Below are 14,561 nucleotides of genomic sequence, written 5' to 3' on the forward strand. Positions count from 1 at the left end.
TATTCCTGGTTTAGACCTGGTTCAGTCCTGGTTTAGACCTGGTTCAGTTCTGGTTCAGTCCTGGTTTAGTCTTGGTTTATTCCTGGTTTAGTCCTGGTTTAGACCTGGTTCAGTTCTGGTTTAGTCCTGGTTTAGACCTGGTTTGGACCTGGTTTAGTCCTGGTTTAGTCCTGGTTTAGACCTGGTTCAGTCCATATACGGCGCAAAAGTTCAGCATCTTAACAGTTCTTTTGGTGAGAGTAAATTAAAAGTGCTGCAATAGTCATGTAATGTTTTACATTTTAAATACAGTAATATTGTAGTGTAACAAATTACTTTGAAATGACAGTAACAAGTCATAAATAACACATTACAGTTTTAAAGTCACTTGTCCAACAGTGTATTTTGTAAAGTTGTTGTAAACTAGAAGTCAGTTTGAAAAATAAATGCAGCCTTTCATTTACAGATCTCATCTAAATATAAAATGAACTGAACTTTGAACTAGTTCAAAATTAAAATTGTGAACTATGAACGTGAACTATTCACTTTGAACAAGTGTGAACTGAACTTTGAACTAGTTCATGAAAAGTGTGAACTTGCACAACACTGTCGAGTTTGAACTTTTAGTGTCATGACACTGACAACACTGCTCCTCAAAATAATTGTGTAGTGGACTGTTGTTGGTTTTGTATTTGTAATGCCAAATCGGTCCGCCAGAGGGCAGGCGTTGATAACCTCTTTTCTTAACAGCGACAGAGGAAGAACCACTATTGTTTTTATCGACAGTTGCAGCAGGCTGTCCACGAAAATATCACTTTTTAAACAACAAAATCCTCCTTTATTTTTCTTTTAACCTGCAGTCAAAAGGTTAGTCACTTATAGCTTTAGGATGTCTTCAAATCTGTGTAATAACAAAAGCTGAAATAGTTCTATAACCGCAATGGGATGTGTCCGTCCGTGTTTCTGATCCTCATTCACGGAAGAGGTTTAAAAATGGTCGTTCTTCAAAATCAGCAATCAATAAGTGTTTATAAACTGGAGATATTGAAATCGATCTGTAATAACGCGATAATACACAATAATACGCATGTGGTAATTTACAATTTACTGCGAAGAATCTACAGTAATGAATTTGAGGCCTGCAAATAAGTCAACTTAAGTGCTTTATCATTAAATATTCCACGTCCAGTTATTATGCTGTAATATGGTTAAATATCTATAATCATGAGGCTATCCACGTGAATAAAAAAGTAAACACTATAAGAGAACACAATTTGTCTTTGTAACTTTAACAATAAATAGCAGAAGCCTAGTAGTAGTAATCCTTATTTGTCCATGGTAAAAGGTTTCAAAGATAGCCATGCCAATAATGTTTTTGAAATCAAGACGTTTTGACTGCCGTCTAGAAGTCATTTAAAATATGTAAAAGGTAAATATCTCCTACAAGATTTTCTCAGGCTGCTTCACTTCAGCTTTATCTGTGTCCAATTTTGTCTAAATGTCATATTCAGCTTAGTGTTTTCGTGATACTTAAATTTCAAACACAATTGCGATACTAAGGAATAGACTTGATTACTATATTACCATGAAGTCTAATACCTGTGTAATCCCTCAGTCATACAGTACATCTAGGTTCCATAGTGGTCTATGGAAGTATACTAGTCTATGAGGTGTGTGAAGAATCCCTCAGTCGTCCAGGTAGAATCCATGAGGAGAAAATTCAGTTTGTCGACTGGACAAAAGTTAGTTTGGTTGAAGACGTTTCACAGCTCATCCAAGCTGCTTCTTCAGTTCTGGTCAGAATGCTGGGGGACACTTCCTTATATCTGTAGGGAGATATAAGGAACGTACAATGTGGCCAAACACCTGAAGACCATTTTGTCCCCTTTGGTGGGTAACACGGAGCACCATATTGAAAACACAGCTGAATTTGTTAACAAAATCAAACATCTCCAGTTCGACCCGGATGAGACAGTGGTTTCCTTTGATGTGACGTTTCTTTTCACGTGTATCCCTACATCAGTAGCAGTGGAGGCAGCAAGGAAGACACTACTGCAAGATACCAAACTAGAAGAAAGAACTAAACTGTCACCTGATCAAATCTGCCAACTGCTGGAAATCTGTTTAAATACCACCTATTTCCAGTTCAGATGGAACTTATACAGGCAAATCCATGGCTGTGCGATGGGCTCACCGGTCTCTCCTGTCATTGCTAACTTATATATGGAACAATTTGAACAGAGGGCCTTGGCCTCTTATCCAGGAACTCCACCCACACATTGGTATCGTTATGTGGATGATAACTTTTCTAAAATCAAAATTCAAGATTTGGAACCATTTACTGCACATATTAATGCTGTAGATCCTATCATCAAATTCACCAGTGAAGATGCCAAGAACAACACATTGGCTTTCTTAGATTGTGCAGTAACAATAGGAGAACACTGACTCCAGGTGGAGGTCTTCAGGAAGCCCACACACACGGACCAGTACCTGCTTTTTGATTCTCACCACCCACTGCAACACAAACTTGGAGTTATTCGAACACTAGGGACACAGGGCTCAAGTGGTGCCTACAAGCACAGAGGGAAAGGAGAAAGAAGAACAACATGTGCAGAAAGCCCTCTCTGTTTGTGGAGATCCAAAACGGGCCTTCAACAAAACCTAGAGAACTAAAAAACAGGACAACAGAGAATCAGAACCCAGGAGAAAGGGGGTAACTATTCCGTACACGGCTGGTGTTTCTGAAAAACTACAGAGGATTTTCAGACAACATGAGTTTTTTAACATGGATTGAAGTGGTGGGTTTTTCTTCATACAGATTCATTAAAATCACCTCGATATCAGCAGCGGTGAAACGCCGGAGATGCGCCCTCGTAGACCTTCAGGTAACCGCGGGCGAAAGGACTGACAAAGAACTCCACGCTGTTTAGACCTGGTTTAGACCTGGGTCAGTTCTGGTTTAGACCTGGTTTACACTCGTCCCTCCCTCTGTCGCAGTTCACATTTCGCGGTCTCGCTGTTCAGCAGATTTTATTATTTTTTTTTGTGCAATTTTGCATGCCCTTTTTTTTTTTTACATTGTATGAATGCGTATTGCGTTCCTCCCGCTGCGTCCTGACTGGCCAAGGGACTCCTGTCTCCTGTACAGTACAGTACATAATGTGTTCAGCTGCCAAATTTAAATACATGTTCAATCTGTATCAGTGTGATTCTGAAGTGCTGTACGGTTGCAAGTTTTCTCCCCGACGAAACCCACAACGTCGACGAAACGTTCTGCACCGACAAAGGCTCCTGCGCTCGCACCCAAAAGGCAGAGGAAGATGTAACCATCACACAAAAAGTTGGACTTCTGGACACGCTGAAGGAAGGTAGAAGTTACACGCTGTAACAGACTCTTGCACCGGCTTGGGTACCTGCAAATAGTTGCTGAAATCAGGGCCGCGAGCCCGAGCAGCAGGGTGTCCATAAAGTGCAAAAGTTATTTTGGTGAGAGTAACTTAAAGTAATGCAATAGTAATGTAATGCCTTACATTTTAAATGCAGTAATATTGTAATGTAACAAATTAGGCAAGGCAAGGCAAGTTTATTTGTATAGCACAATTCGTACACAAAGTAATTCAAAGTGCTTTACAGAATAAGAAATACATTAAAATCATAATAAAAACAAATCAAAACATAAATAATCATGAAGATTAAAATTAAAAAAGAGAGACATAAATTGGAGAGAAGAGTGCGGAATGAAAACCTTTCAGTTATATGCACAGTTAAACAGAAATGTTTTGAGCCTGGATTTAAACAGCGTCACAGAAGAGGCCTGTCTCACATGTTCAGGAAGACTGTTCCAGGTTTTAGCTGCATGAACCTGAAACGCTGACTCCCCTTGTTTAGTCCTGACTCTGGGCACCAGCAGGAGGCCGGTCCCTGAGGTCCTCAGAGTGCGAGATGGTTCATATGACACTAACATGTCACACTTGACAGAAATGACAGTAATAGGTAATAAATAACGCATTACAGTTTCAAAGTAACTTGCCCAACAGTGCAAACAAAGCAATGTGATCTAGTCCATTCAGTGTAGTGAAGACTGCAGTGAACGCTACATTGGAGAAACTAAACAGCTACTTCACAAGAGGATGTACCAACACAGACGAGAGAGCAGCAGTGGACCTCAGTCTGCTGTACATCTCCACCTAAAAGCCACGGGCTACTCATTTGAGAACAGCGAGGTACAGATTTTAGCCAGAGAGAAAAACTGGTTTGAGAGGGGACTGAAAGAAGCCATTTTTGTTAAGAAAGAGAATCCTTCTCTTAACAGAAATGGAGGACTCAGACACCATCTATCTCCTATTTACAACTCTATCCTCAAACCTAATTCAAAACAAACAAGAGAACAATAGGTGTAGCCAGGTCAGGTCCAGAGGTGTGGAAGCTCCATTATGGCCGTGAATTGTTATGTTAATTAGACCCCACAGCCTGTACAGGTCAATAGGCCGAACTAACAAACAGAAACTGTAAACAAGTAGGTGTGTTAGTTTCAGTTTGTTGGCTCCTCCCTGCAGATATAAGGAAGTGTCCACCAGCATTCTGACCAGAACTGAAGAAGTAGCTTCGATGAGCTGCGAAACATCTTCAACCAAACTAACTTTTGTCCAGTCGACAAACTGAATTTTCTCCTCATAGTCTATCAGGTCTTACACTTTTTCTGATATCTCTCAAGGTCTGTCTAAACCTATTCAGGAAAGGTTAATTTCTGTCTTGTGACCTTTTTAGTACTGATGCTTGCTCAACTGAGTATCTAGTTTCGATACTAGTTTTAGTATTGATTAGTACCTGATCAATAATTCGGCAGCCAGTTTTGTGGTCTAAACAACTAATCATTAGATTCAGCTCTAGTACTTTGTTTTCCACATGCAACAGAAACTTAATCAAATACATTGATTAACAGACATATGTCTCCAGGTGGCTTTGAGCATGTAAACACACCAAAAATCAGATCCAGTTATTGGGTTATCTGATTTTCACTGGACACATGTTAAAGTCTGCTCTTGTTTGATCATAGTGTAATTGTCAAGTTGTGAATAATCAAAAACATTGGAATACCACTAAAATGTAATCTTTTGAATGCTCTTCTATAGCATTAAATTATCTTCATGCACAGTAGTTGACTTTTTTGTAGTATCAAGAAGTAGATTTGAGTAATACTGCAAAAAATCACATTAACAGGACACAATTTGAGCTTTTCTGTACAGTTTAGTTGATATTTTGAGCTTCATCAGAACTAGTATAAGTTCTCATGGTAACATAAAGAAAGAAAGTGTAATTATATTGTGTATGAAAATTTGATTTTATTACAAAAAAGGAACATGTTTTTTCTTAATTGTTATATTGTAATCGTTATTGAGTATTGAGTCAATTCCTTGATACTGAATTCGAGTTTAAGAGTTTAGTATGGGGACAACACCTTTTTTGTAGCTGCTTTTTCACAGAGCCTTTGTGTATTTCAGGTTGGGCAGAATGACGACCAAGCGCAGGCTGATCACAGACTCATACAGAGTGGTGAAGAAAGAGAGAAGAGGAGGAAAACGACAGAGGAGCCCCACTCCTCCCCCCACCCCAGAACGTATGCAGCTGTTATACTATGCTAAACCACTGTCTGCTGCAACAATTTCAAATATATTTTCTTATTATTTCAATTTATGTTTTAATTAGTAAGATTCATTTCACAGAGCAACATGTTTAGAAGCATTGATAATTGAGAGAAGACTGAAATATGAACTGATAAACTAATACAAATTTCAGAACATATCTTTAAAGGACTAGAGGTCTAAACTACAGGTACAACCAGATTTTTGTACTTTACTGTGAAAAATCTGTTATCTTAACATTTGCAGCCTTTGCAATTTGATAACTGTGCCAATTTTAATTACAATTTTGATTTGATTGTGACATACCATCAGCAGAGCCCTTTCATTTCAGACCAGAGAGAGGTCTAAACTATAGGGTTAGAAGGTTTCATACAGAATAATGCAGTGTTTTCAGTTTATAGTGGAATTTATGCGTGTTATATCTGAGACCTGTTTACAGCAGTCAGCCAACAAGCCATTCACGATAAGACATTTTGAAGGTTTCTTGCTACATATAAAATCATAATAATGGTAAAGGTCTTATACTAAACTTGCCTTGCCTACTATGCAAGCTGTAGCTTCTGTGTTTGAATACTTTAGTTTTATCTTATCTGTTGGTAAACTGAGGAATGAAGCTGAAACAATAGATGTAACTTGAACTAAAAGGCAAACCCAGTGCTGAAAAGAGCAAAAAGATTCTAGTGAAAGTGTGTGGAGTTCAAAACACAGTGGAACATTTCCTGTACTTCCACCACTTAATTACTTCAGAAGGTGGAACCAAGTGTTTTCAGTTTTTGAAAAGAACACAGCCTAAATATACAGGATTTCTGTGTTCTCCGTGTATTTGTGATGAGGAAAAAACATGACTAGTATATAATATAACACAACATATACGTAACATATACTACAAAATAGTACAATAAGCCCTTATATTATATAATATAAATATTGAATATTGAACACTTAATGCCAGTGACACTTAAAAAAGGATATTCTCAATAGACCCTTTTGTACATGAACTATTTTGTAAACAAGCTGTAATAATAAGCTAATAGCACAATGAAACACAAGTGCGTAGTCAAAATCTATAAAGGCCTAACCATCAGTCTAATTTTCTCTTTTTACTGTTTACAGAAATAGAAAGTGAAGCTCGTCAAGAGGATCTGCAGAGACTCAAACAGTTTGATCTGGACTGGAGATTTGGGCCCTGCACAGGTGACTATATAACATATAACTTTATTTAGGTAATAGAAATGACAATATCCCTTGAAAAAGAAAGTCTTTTCAGTTGAACCTATACTAAACTAAACCTAAATGTAAAATGCTTTTTATCATAAACACTTTCATTACTTTATCATACAGAAGTTTAAATTTCAGTCACTGCTTTTTTGTGTCATTGTGTCATCAGCCTTGTTCTCTGAATAGGTTTTCGATGTCATTCATGCTTGCTTCAGTCATCCATGCTCCCACACGACAATTCTCCATAAATGCGCATGATACACAACAACTATTGTGAAGTACAGTAGTTTTATTAGCAGGATGCATGCTGGTGATTGTGTTGTGGTAGTGCTCTGAAGGGGGAGTGAGAGTGCACAGAGAGCATGGAGAGTAGGGAGGGGAGTTTTGGGCAAATATAGCATTTTCCAAACTATAGAAAATAATATGGTGATCTAAGTTCACCACAGAATTAGAACCCCCTCTTTAATCATGAACATATGTTAAATCATGTTGCTTCTTCTCATAATAATCGTAACTCTGAAATGTTATATTGTGAATCAAATAGCCACACAAGATTTTTGTATTGTATTTGTTTTGTATTTTTGAGCTGCTATTCTAGTAATTTCCCTGAATCTAGTTTTTCTAACTCTTAATGCAGGCAGTTTTTTTTCCTGCACACATTTGTAACCTGTCTCTAACTGCTCAGGAATCAGTCGCCTGCAGAGGTGGGAGAGGGCCCAGCTCCACGGCTTGAATCCTCCACAAGAGATCAAGGAGCTTCTGCTGCAAAGCGCACAAGACCTTGAGCTCACAGACAGGTAACACAAAAGATACAATTATTTATTGTTAGTCATTATTACCTCCGCCAAGGAGGTTATGTTTTTGCCGGCGTTTGTCTGTTTGTTTGTTTGTCTGTTAGCAGCATAACTCAAAAAGTTATGGACCGATTTTGATGAAATTTTCAGGATTTGTTGGAAATGTGAAAAGGAAGAACTGATTTCATTTTGGGGGTGATCTGGAAGAAATCCTGGATTCTGGATCACTTTGAAATTTTAGTTAACATTGTGGTAAATGGGGCCAAAAATGTTGTTTCTCAATATCTCGGTTAATTATTGACCAAACCCCATGAAATTTGACTCAGGGATGGACAATGGGATCCTCTTTCATATTCCAAAGGCTGATCCGGATCTGATCCAGAAGACTGATTTTATCGCAATTTATATAAAAAATGGGGGTAGTCCTTGGCGGAGGTCTGCGCTCTCTGAGTGCTTTTCTAGTTTATTATTGCTACAGAAATGGCTCTGTTCACATGCACACCAAAAAAATGGTTTTGACTGACAAAATGTAAAAAAGGAAAACTGATGTGGCAAGGGCAAAACTGAAAGAGAGAAATCTTTAAAAATAGGAATTATTTTAAAATTTTAAAATTAATTTTGCTTTATTCTCCAAATACAACAGTTACTCTAAAAATCCATTGAATAACTGACATGTCACCATTTGTTTTTATGATCGAATTTCTCTTGCACTGTAAACACACATGAAAAATCATATCTAATTGGGTTATCTGATTATTCTAGTTTTCTAGTTTTGAATGGCCATGCAAATGTAATTAAGAGATATTAACCAATCAGAAACCAGGTAAAAATTTCTCAATTTTGACAGTTAGAAGGAAGGTTCTACCATAGGAAACCTATTGCCTATTCTCCACAGCTTCTGCTCAATTTTAAACTATGGACTTTCATGGCATCATTAACACTATTATGTACACAGTTTAATAAAAACAAATTTACATTGTCTTTTTTTTCCAGTTTGTGGCGTGAATATCCGTTTTAAAGAAGACACTACAAAGTTTTCCATCTTCAAATAAGGGAATGTAAGACATGTACTACATTGCTTATAATGCAATGCAACTACATCATGCACATCTATCCGAGTATAACTTGAGTATTACTTGAGTATAACTTGAAATAATGGGGTTTGTTGACCATTTTTATATTGACATTTAACCCTCTAGGTTTTAGACAAGTTTTTTATTATGCTACTTTTATAACTGTTCTTTGTATTTTAAAGACATTCATTACTACATGTCTTACTCTTTTAATATGTTATTATCTACCATTATAACTTTATTTTACATGAATGACTCTTTATTTGGGTGGTATACTTTAGTGTGTGTCCAGAAAATTATGTAATGTTTTGCTTTTTATTGCTATAGTATTCTTATATAAAACATGTTGTATCCTTGTTTTGGTAACTTAAAAATAAAATAATATATAAAAAGTGGTTTTGCCAAATTCTACAAATCCTTGTAATGTGAAAAGACCGGCCTACATGTGTTACATTAGTTCCTACAATATACAGAAGTATATTGTATTTCATATTTATTACAGTTTTTAGGAAGTAATTTACTGAGATTAATTTGCATTTTAATGAAGATTTATGCATTTTGACCAAAAATAAACTAATCTGCCATTGATGTCATATTAATTATGTCTTACTGGCTATACGCAGATCATGATGCTTACCGACAGAGGGGATGCATGATCAAAGCTGCTTCAACTACATGTAATCTGAATGTTAACAATAATTTAATATTTTTCTTATTCAGCCCTATTTTGGGCTTCCTTTAAATTACCAATGTGACAAACTATTGTAACTCTAAAATTTCACATCACAATGGACATGAGATTACCTCCAAAGCAATTTTGTTTAGCCAATAATATATCAATAAAAATGAATTAAACTGTCTTTATTAAGTTGGCCAGACGGCCATTTTATTTTGTACGTTATTGGCCCTGTTCATCACCATTACTTCACAGACACGCTTGTCCCAACGTTGTCTAAGCTTGGGTGGGCGGGGCTAAAAGATCTACAAAACATGATTGGCCTTCTGCTCACATCAATCATAAATCCCGTTCTCTGATTGGTTTGTTTTCACCTACGTCTGTCAAGAACCGTTAATCATGTTCATTTCAGCGCAGTGCTGTCAAGGTAGAAATATTTAGTGACGCGAAATGATAAATAACTTACTTAAATAACTACGCTTTAGCTTTTTAATGCTAATATATGCGATTTCAGAGTAGCTACATAGTACTTAATTTTATATTGGAGTAATTTGATGTATAAATAATGAGCTAGAAGAGAAGAAAAGCTTTTAAAAGATAGGAACCGGATGTCATTGGTGCAATTTCGGAGCTTGGTGACATTGGGTGATGTAGTCCAGCGTAGCCTCCTAATAAAAACCGGGATAACGTTAGCATTTTCACGGGATAAACTAACCAGAAATTATCCATAGCTTTCGACAACATTTGCCTTAATAAACGCCTTATTTTTCATTATTGACACGGGTCTAATTTCGCGTTTAAATGCAGATTTACGTGGCTAACGCTGCTACTGTATAATGACTCGCGGGTATCGTTCTAACTAAATAGTATTCCCACGCATTCTACGTCTTTTCCTATGTCATCTCGCCTCGCTCAACAATTTATCCCACATGGTGCTTTAATATAAGCTGTGTTTTGAACCTAGAAGGCAGAGAGAAGAACACACGGACATTTAAAAGGACGAATCTGGTAAGCAACCTGTTCTTCCAGCAAGGGATTATTATAAGTGTCTCCTCCAGCAGCATCAGTGGCTAGTGCTAGCTTTAGCCTCCTGTTTTAGGCTACATTTTTTCAATTTATTTATGAATTAATGTGTAATATTGCATCATGCCTCCAGCAAGTTTGTAGTAACATATTTATGTAGCTTAGCATAAAATCAAAGGTCATTGGGCTTGGTTTGTTTAGTCAAGATAAGATGTTGTGCTATTTATTATGACATGTCCTATCTATATGTCAATGGAAGTCCTTTTTTTCTCATTACCGCTTATAGCCAGTCAAATAACAGGCAACATGCATGTTATAATATACTAGTATACACCTTTCTTAAATTATAATACATTGTATTAATTCAAGTCAAAATTTCTACAATTAGTATGACCAAAATCATCTTAAAAAGCCAATACCTCTGGCTACTAATCATCTTTACTGGCTTATAGGTGTATACTTTATACTGAACTATATCGGGCTGTATATAATATTGGTCTTACAACTCTTTAAATAATTAATACAAGTTTTTATAGACATCTGGGCATGGTTTTTAATGACTGATGAGAGTTTTAAGACAATGGCATAAACTGTAAATTTGACCACATTCAGATTTTTCTTCACTAAATTTGAGTTTTAAACAACACACTACATTTTCACAGCCCTCAAAATTGCTTTACAGTTACAATTTCATGCAGTATTAGTTCCCCATATTTGGTAGTGGTGGGATTCCACTGTAGCCACATCTGCCCAGCCAGGGCTAGACAGAGGAGAGCATGACTGTCATAATCTGTGCATCTGCCCCGCCAGTTACTTACATTTGTACAAGATGGGTGAAGTGTCTTGCTCAAGGACACAATGATGGTATTCACTGTCTGGTATTGCCTCTATGTGCTAGTTATAACTGTTCTAGATATTAGGCAACTTAAAATGGATGGACACTATTTTTTTTGACAAAATTAGTGATACTATTGTTTTTGCTTGTTCTTTTGCTCTTTGATGAAAACATCAAAATGTTTACTCATTTTGTTTAGAGCTTTCTCCAATAACTGACCATAGAATCTGTATTCACAATTCTGACCTTTTGTATTGAGTCGACTGCTCCCCTGTGGACTGTAGTTTATTTAGTTTATACTCCTGAGGGCGTCTGTTACCTGGCGGTCCTCAGTGCATTCCAGTCCCCTGCCAACTGTGCTGCTGCTGAAATACTCTGCAATATTTATGGGGCAAGTCTCAGAGATGCAACCACCCACATTTCAGTAAATACAGAGAATTTTGTATTTCTCCTGCATACATAAGGCTGTAGTTGACTAAAGAAATTCCCGGTCGATTGTCCTACCGATCGATTAGTTGTCAGTTTGGTAAAAGCTCTCAAAATGATTACCTATTGCTATGTATCTGACCCAAACTGCACTCAAAAGACTACAACTGCATGCACAACTATTTATGAAGAACAAGGTACTAGGAAACAATGTATTGATATAAAAACAGATTAAACTTGTGAATCATGAGTCCATCCATAGGTTAAATAAATAGATATAGCTAACCTGCTAGCTTCCATGTTCCAAATAGGTAGGGAGCATGGGCACGCTTCCGGCTCCATCAACTCCAGCTCCATCAGGTCCTATATTACACAAAATTATGATAATGATTTTGAAGCTATGTTATAATTAGGGCTGGGTATCATTAAGAAGTTGCTGATACGATACATACCTCAATACATAGGCCACGATATGATACATATCTCGATACAGTGCACTTTCGATTCAGTACAATATATTTCAAATCGATTTGATACGGTTCAGTATAAATAAAGGCTAAATCATGACTGTGATACTAAAAGTCTTTGTTAAACCACTTCTTGTGCAAAGTGAATATGAAACACATCAATTTTAATCATCAAAACAGTGAATATGTCAAATGTTTCACATAAACAAGTTTCCTTCCTCTGAACAAGTAACAAAACTGTAGTGCTATAGCAAAATAATTTAGTAAAATATACCAGAAAATACTCTTGGCGATATATCGATACAGCAGCCCATGATATCAATACTCTATCATCACATTAAACGATACAATATATCAATATTTCAATATTTTTGCACACCCCTCGTTATAATGTTGTTACCTTATCAACAACATAAGTGCCCAGTCTATGGATGTAACCTCAGGAATCAGTGTATTGACTGCAAAGTGGTTATGAATAATTAATATGCCTTTGAAACAGATAACCTAAAAGACACCAGAGCTTTCAGATCTTAGTAAAAACATGTGATTGACCTGTTTTTCTCCTGGATATTCCCACAGTGATGGATAATGCACACACAAAAACAGTGGAGGAGGCTCTGGGACACTTCGGAGTGAACGAGTCGACAGGCCTTAGCTGTGAACAGCTTAAGAAGAACAGGGAGCGATGGGGACCTAATGGTGAGATATATAAGCACTAGAGGGAGGATCACCACATATTAGTTCTGATGTAAAATAAGATCATTCTAAAATTATTCATGTGATCCTCCTGTTAGAATACTTTTGTAAACTTTCGACTATATGCATAGACTCTAAAACATGTTACATGCTTAGAAAAGATGTTGTATGACTCTGATACACTAAATTGTGTCAGCTTTGTAGTTTTTCGTGTCAGTATATAGTTTTTATGACAAGAAAAGTAAATACAAAAAGTCAGAAATGTGTAATAATATTTAATAACAAAATACTTTCTCTTTGTTTTCCTCACAGAATTGCCAGCGGAGGAAGGTGAGCAGTAGCGTGACCTGTATTTTTTGGTTTTGTATTTTAATAGATTTTATCATTTAATATTGTTTTTGAAACTAAGTGTGTTTTAAAAATGTTCACATCAGGGAAGTCACTATGGGAACTTGTGTTGGAGCAGTTTGAGGATCTGTTAGTCCGAATCCTGCTGCTGGCTGCCTGTATTTCATTTGTAAGTAAGATAAACATTCTAAATAAGAGTCAATAAATGTGATTATTCAGGTTACAATATAATCTTAAGAACTAAAAAATAATAATTGTAAAATTTTTTAGAAGCCAAAGCATAATATTTTTTACTCAATCAAGTGTTTTTATGTCATATTAATTTTACTTTATCTCTCAGAATATGACTTTTTCTAAAACTGTTCATACTACTAGAGGAATGCTTATCTAATTAGATAGTGGTAATGAAAGGATGTCACTGTTGTTTGACCATGGTGTATGTAATAATCATAACTAATTTAAAGTGCTTATATTATTTTCTGATCTGTGTTATAATATTGTTTCCTCATCACAAACATACCTGGAGTTGTGTTTTGTTTCATTCATACTTTTAATACATAAACTCATCATATTTGGGCTGAGTTCCTCTCTCAAATAGGAAACACTCTGTTCATGAATCTTTTTGTCTTGCTACAGACTTTGGCCTGGTTTGAAGAGGGAGAGGGTACCATCACAGCATTTGTGGAGCCGTTTGTGATCCTCTTGATCCTTATCGCTAATGCTATCGTAGGAGTGTGGCAGGTGAGTGATTAGTTTGACCTGTGCAAAGTTTCTCCTGTAATACTTTTAAACTGTGTCTGTAAATCAGCTTACTAAAGTCCATTTGTGATATTAAAGTGCACCTAAACACGAAAACTCTGTCCTCAACTAGATCTCAAATAGTGGCGCTAAACTGTGCAGTGCCTGTGGACCGTAGACTTTATATACAAATGGACATAGCTAATCTGCTGGCCACCACATTCCAAATAGGAAGAGAGTATGGGGGCGCTACCGACTCCATTGAGGCTGGCTCCAACTGACTTTCACATGACCCTGGTGTTTCTATTTCGCTATTTTGTTCAAATAAATTCCTATTCCCAATATGTAACTCAGCTCAAAATTCACTCCTATGACTGCTGGTTTTGCGAGCTTCAGGTAAAAAAGTTGATTCAGTTCAGTTCCACTTCAAGAGCGTGATCGTTTTATTTATTTCAATTCAGGGAAATACATTTTACTCCATATAATATATTGTAAAAACATCTGTCTGTGAAAAAAGGGCATTAAGGTACGTTCACAACTGTCACTCTTGGGTACTGGTTTGAGTCTAGTTTAGTCCAAATGTAGACCTGGTTTGGTCCTGTTCTAGTTTTGTCTTAGTCCTTCTCTGACCCATATTAAGTTC

The 14,561-nt window shown here is 36.6% G+C and overlaps 2 protein-coding genes across 3 annotated transcripts in view; both read left to right on the forward strand.

The window, feature by feature from the left end:
• Positions 1-714: 714 nt before the first annotated feature.
• Positions 715-9,573, forward strand: pold4 (DNA polymerase delta 4, accessory subunit). The gene is made up of 5 exons (XM_020932990.2): positions 715-846; positions 5,484-5,599; positions 6,738-6,818; positions 7,528-7,639; positions 8,630-9,573. The coding sequence occupies exons 2-5, from the start codon at positions 5,494-5,496 to the stop codon at positions 8,652-8,654; spliced, it is 324 nt and encodes a 107-aa protein (XP_020788649.1). The 5' UTR covers positions 715-846; positions 5,484-5,493; the 3' UTR covers positions 8,655-9,573.
• Positions 9,574-9,775: 202 nt separating this feature from the next.
• Positions 9,776-14,561, forward strand: part of si:dkey-28b4.8 (sarcoplasmic/endoplasmic reticulum calcium ATPase 2) — a 28,645-nt gene continuing 23,859 nt past the window's right edge. For both annotated transcript variants that reach the window (XM_020932906.2, XM_055158656.1), the window contains exons 1-5: positions 9,776-10,393; positions 12,716-12,835; positions 13,145-13,162; positions 13,267-13,349; positions 13,817-13,921. In XM_020932906.2, the coding sequence (XP_020788565.1) occupies positions 12,718-12,835; positions 13,145-13,162; positions 13,267-13,349; positions 13,817-13,921 (324 nt within the window). In that variant the 5' untranslated portion in view covers positions 9,776-10,393; positions 12,716-12,717. The remainder of the gene's footprint in view (positions 10,394-12,715; positions 12,836-13,144; positions 13,163-13,266; positions 13,350-13,816; positions 13,922-14,561) is intronic.

Source organism: Boleophthalmus pectinirostris, unplaced genomic scaffold, assembly GCF_026225935.1.
Source record: "Boleophthalmus pectinirostris isolate CB_2022bp ecotype Guang Dong unplaced genomic scaffold, ASM2622593v1 HiC_scaffold_22, whole genome shotgun sequence".
NCBI classification, from domain to species: Eukaryota; Metazoa; Chordata; class Actinopteri; order Gobiiformes; family Gobiidae; genus Boleophthalmus; species Boleophthalmus pectinirostris.

What these genes read in the sequence shown, in the direction of transcription:
- pold4 (XM_020932990.2), top strand. Translation starts at nt 5,494, where the DNA reads ATGACGACCAAGCGCAGGCTGATCACAGACTCATACAGAGTGGTGAAG. An exon ending in TCCTCCCCCCACCCCAGAAC is followed by an intron (nt 5,600 to 6,737) that starts GTATGCAGCTGT and finishes TACTGTTTACAG; the next exon opens with AAATAGAAAGTGAAGCTCGT. An exon ending in GAGATTTGGGCCCTGCACAG is followed by an intron (nt 6,819 to 7,527) that starts GTGACTATATAA and finishes CTAACTGCTCAG; the next exon opens with GAATCAGTCGCCTGCAGAGG.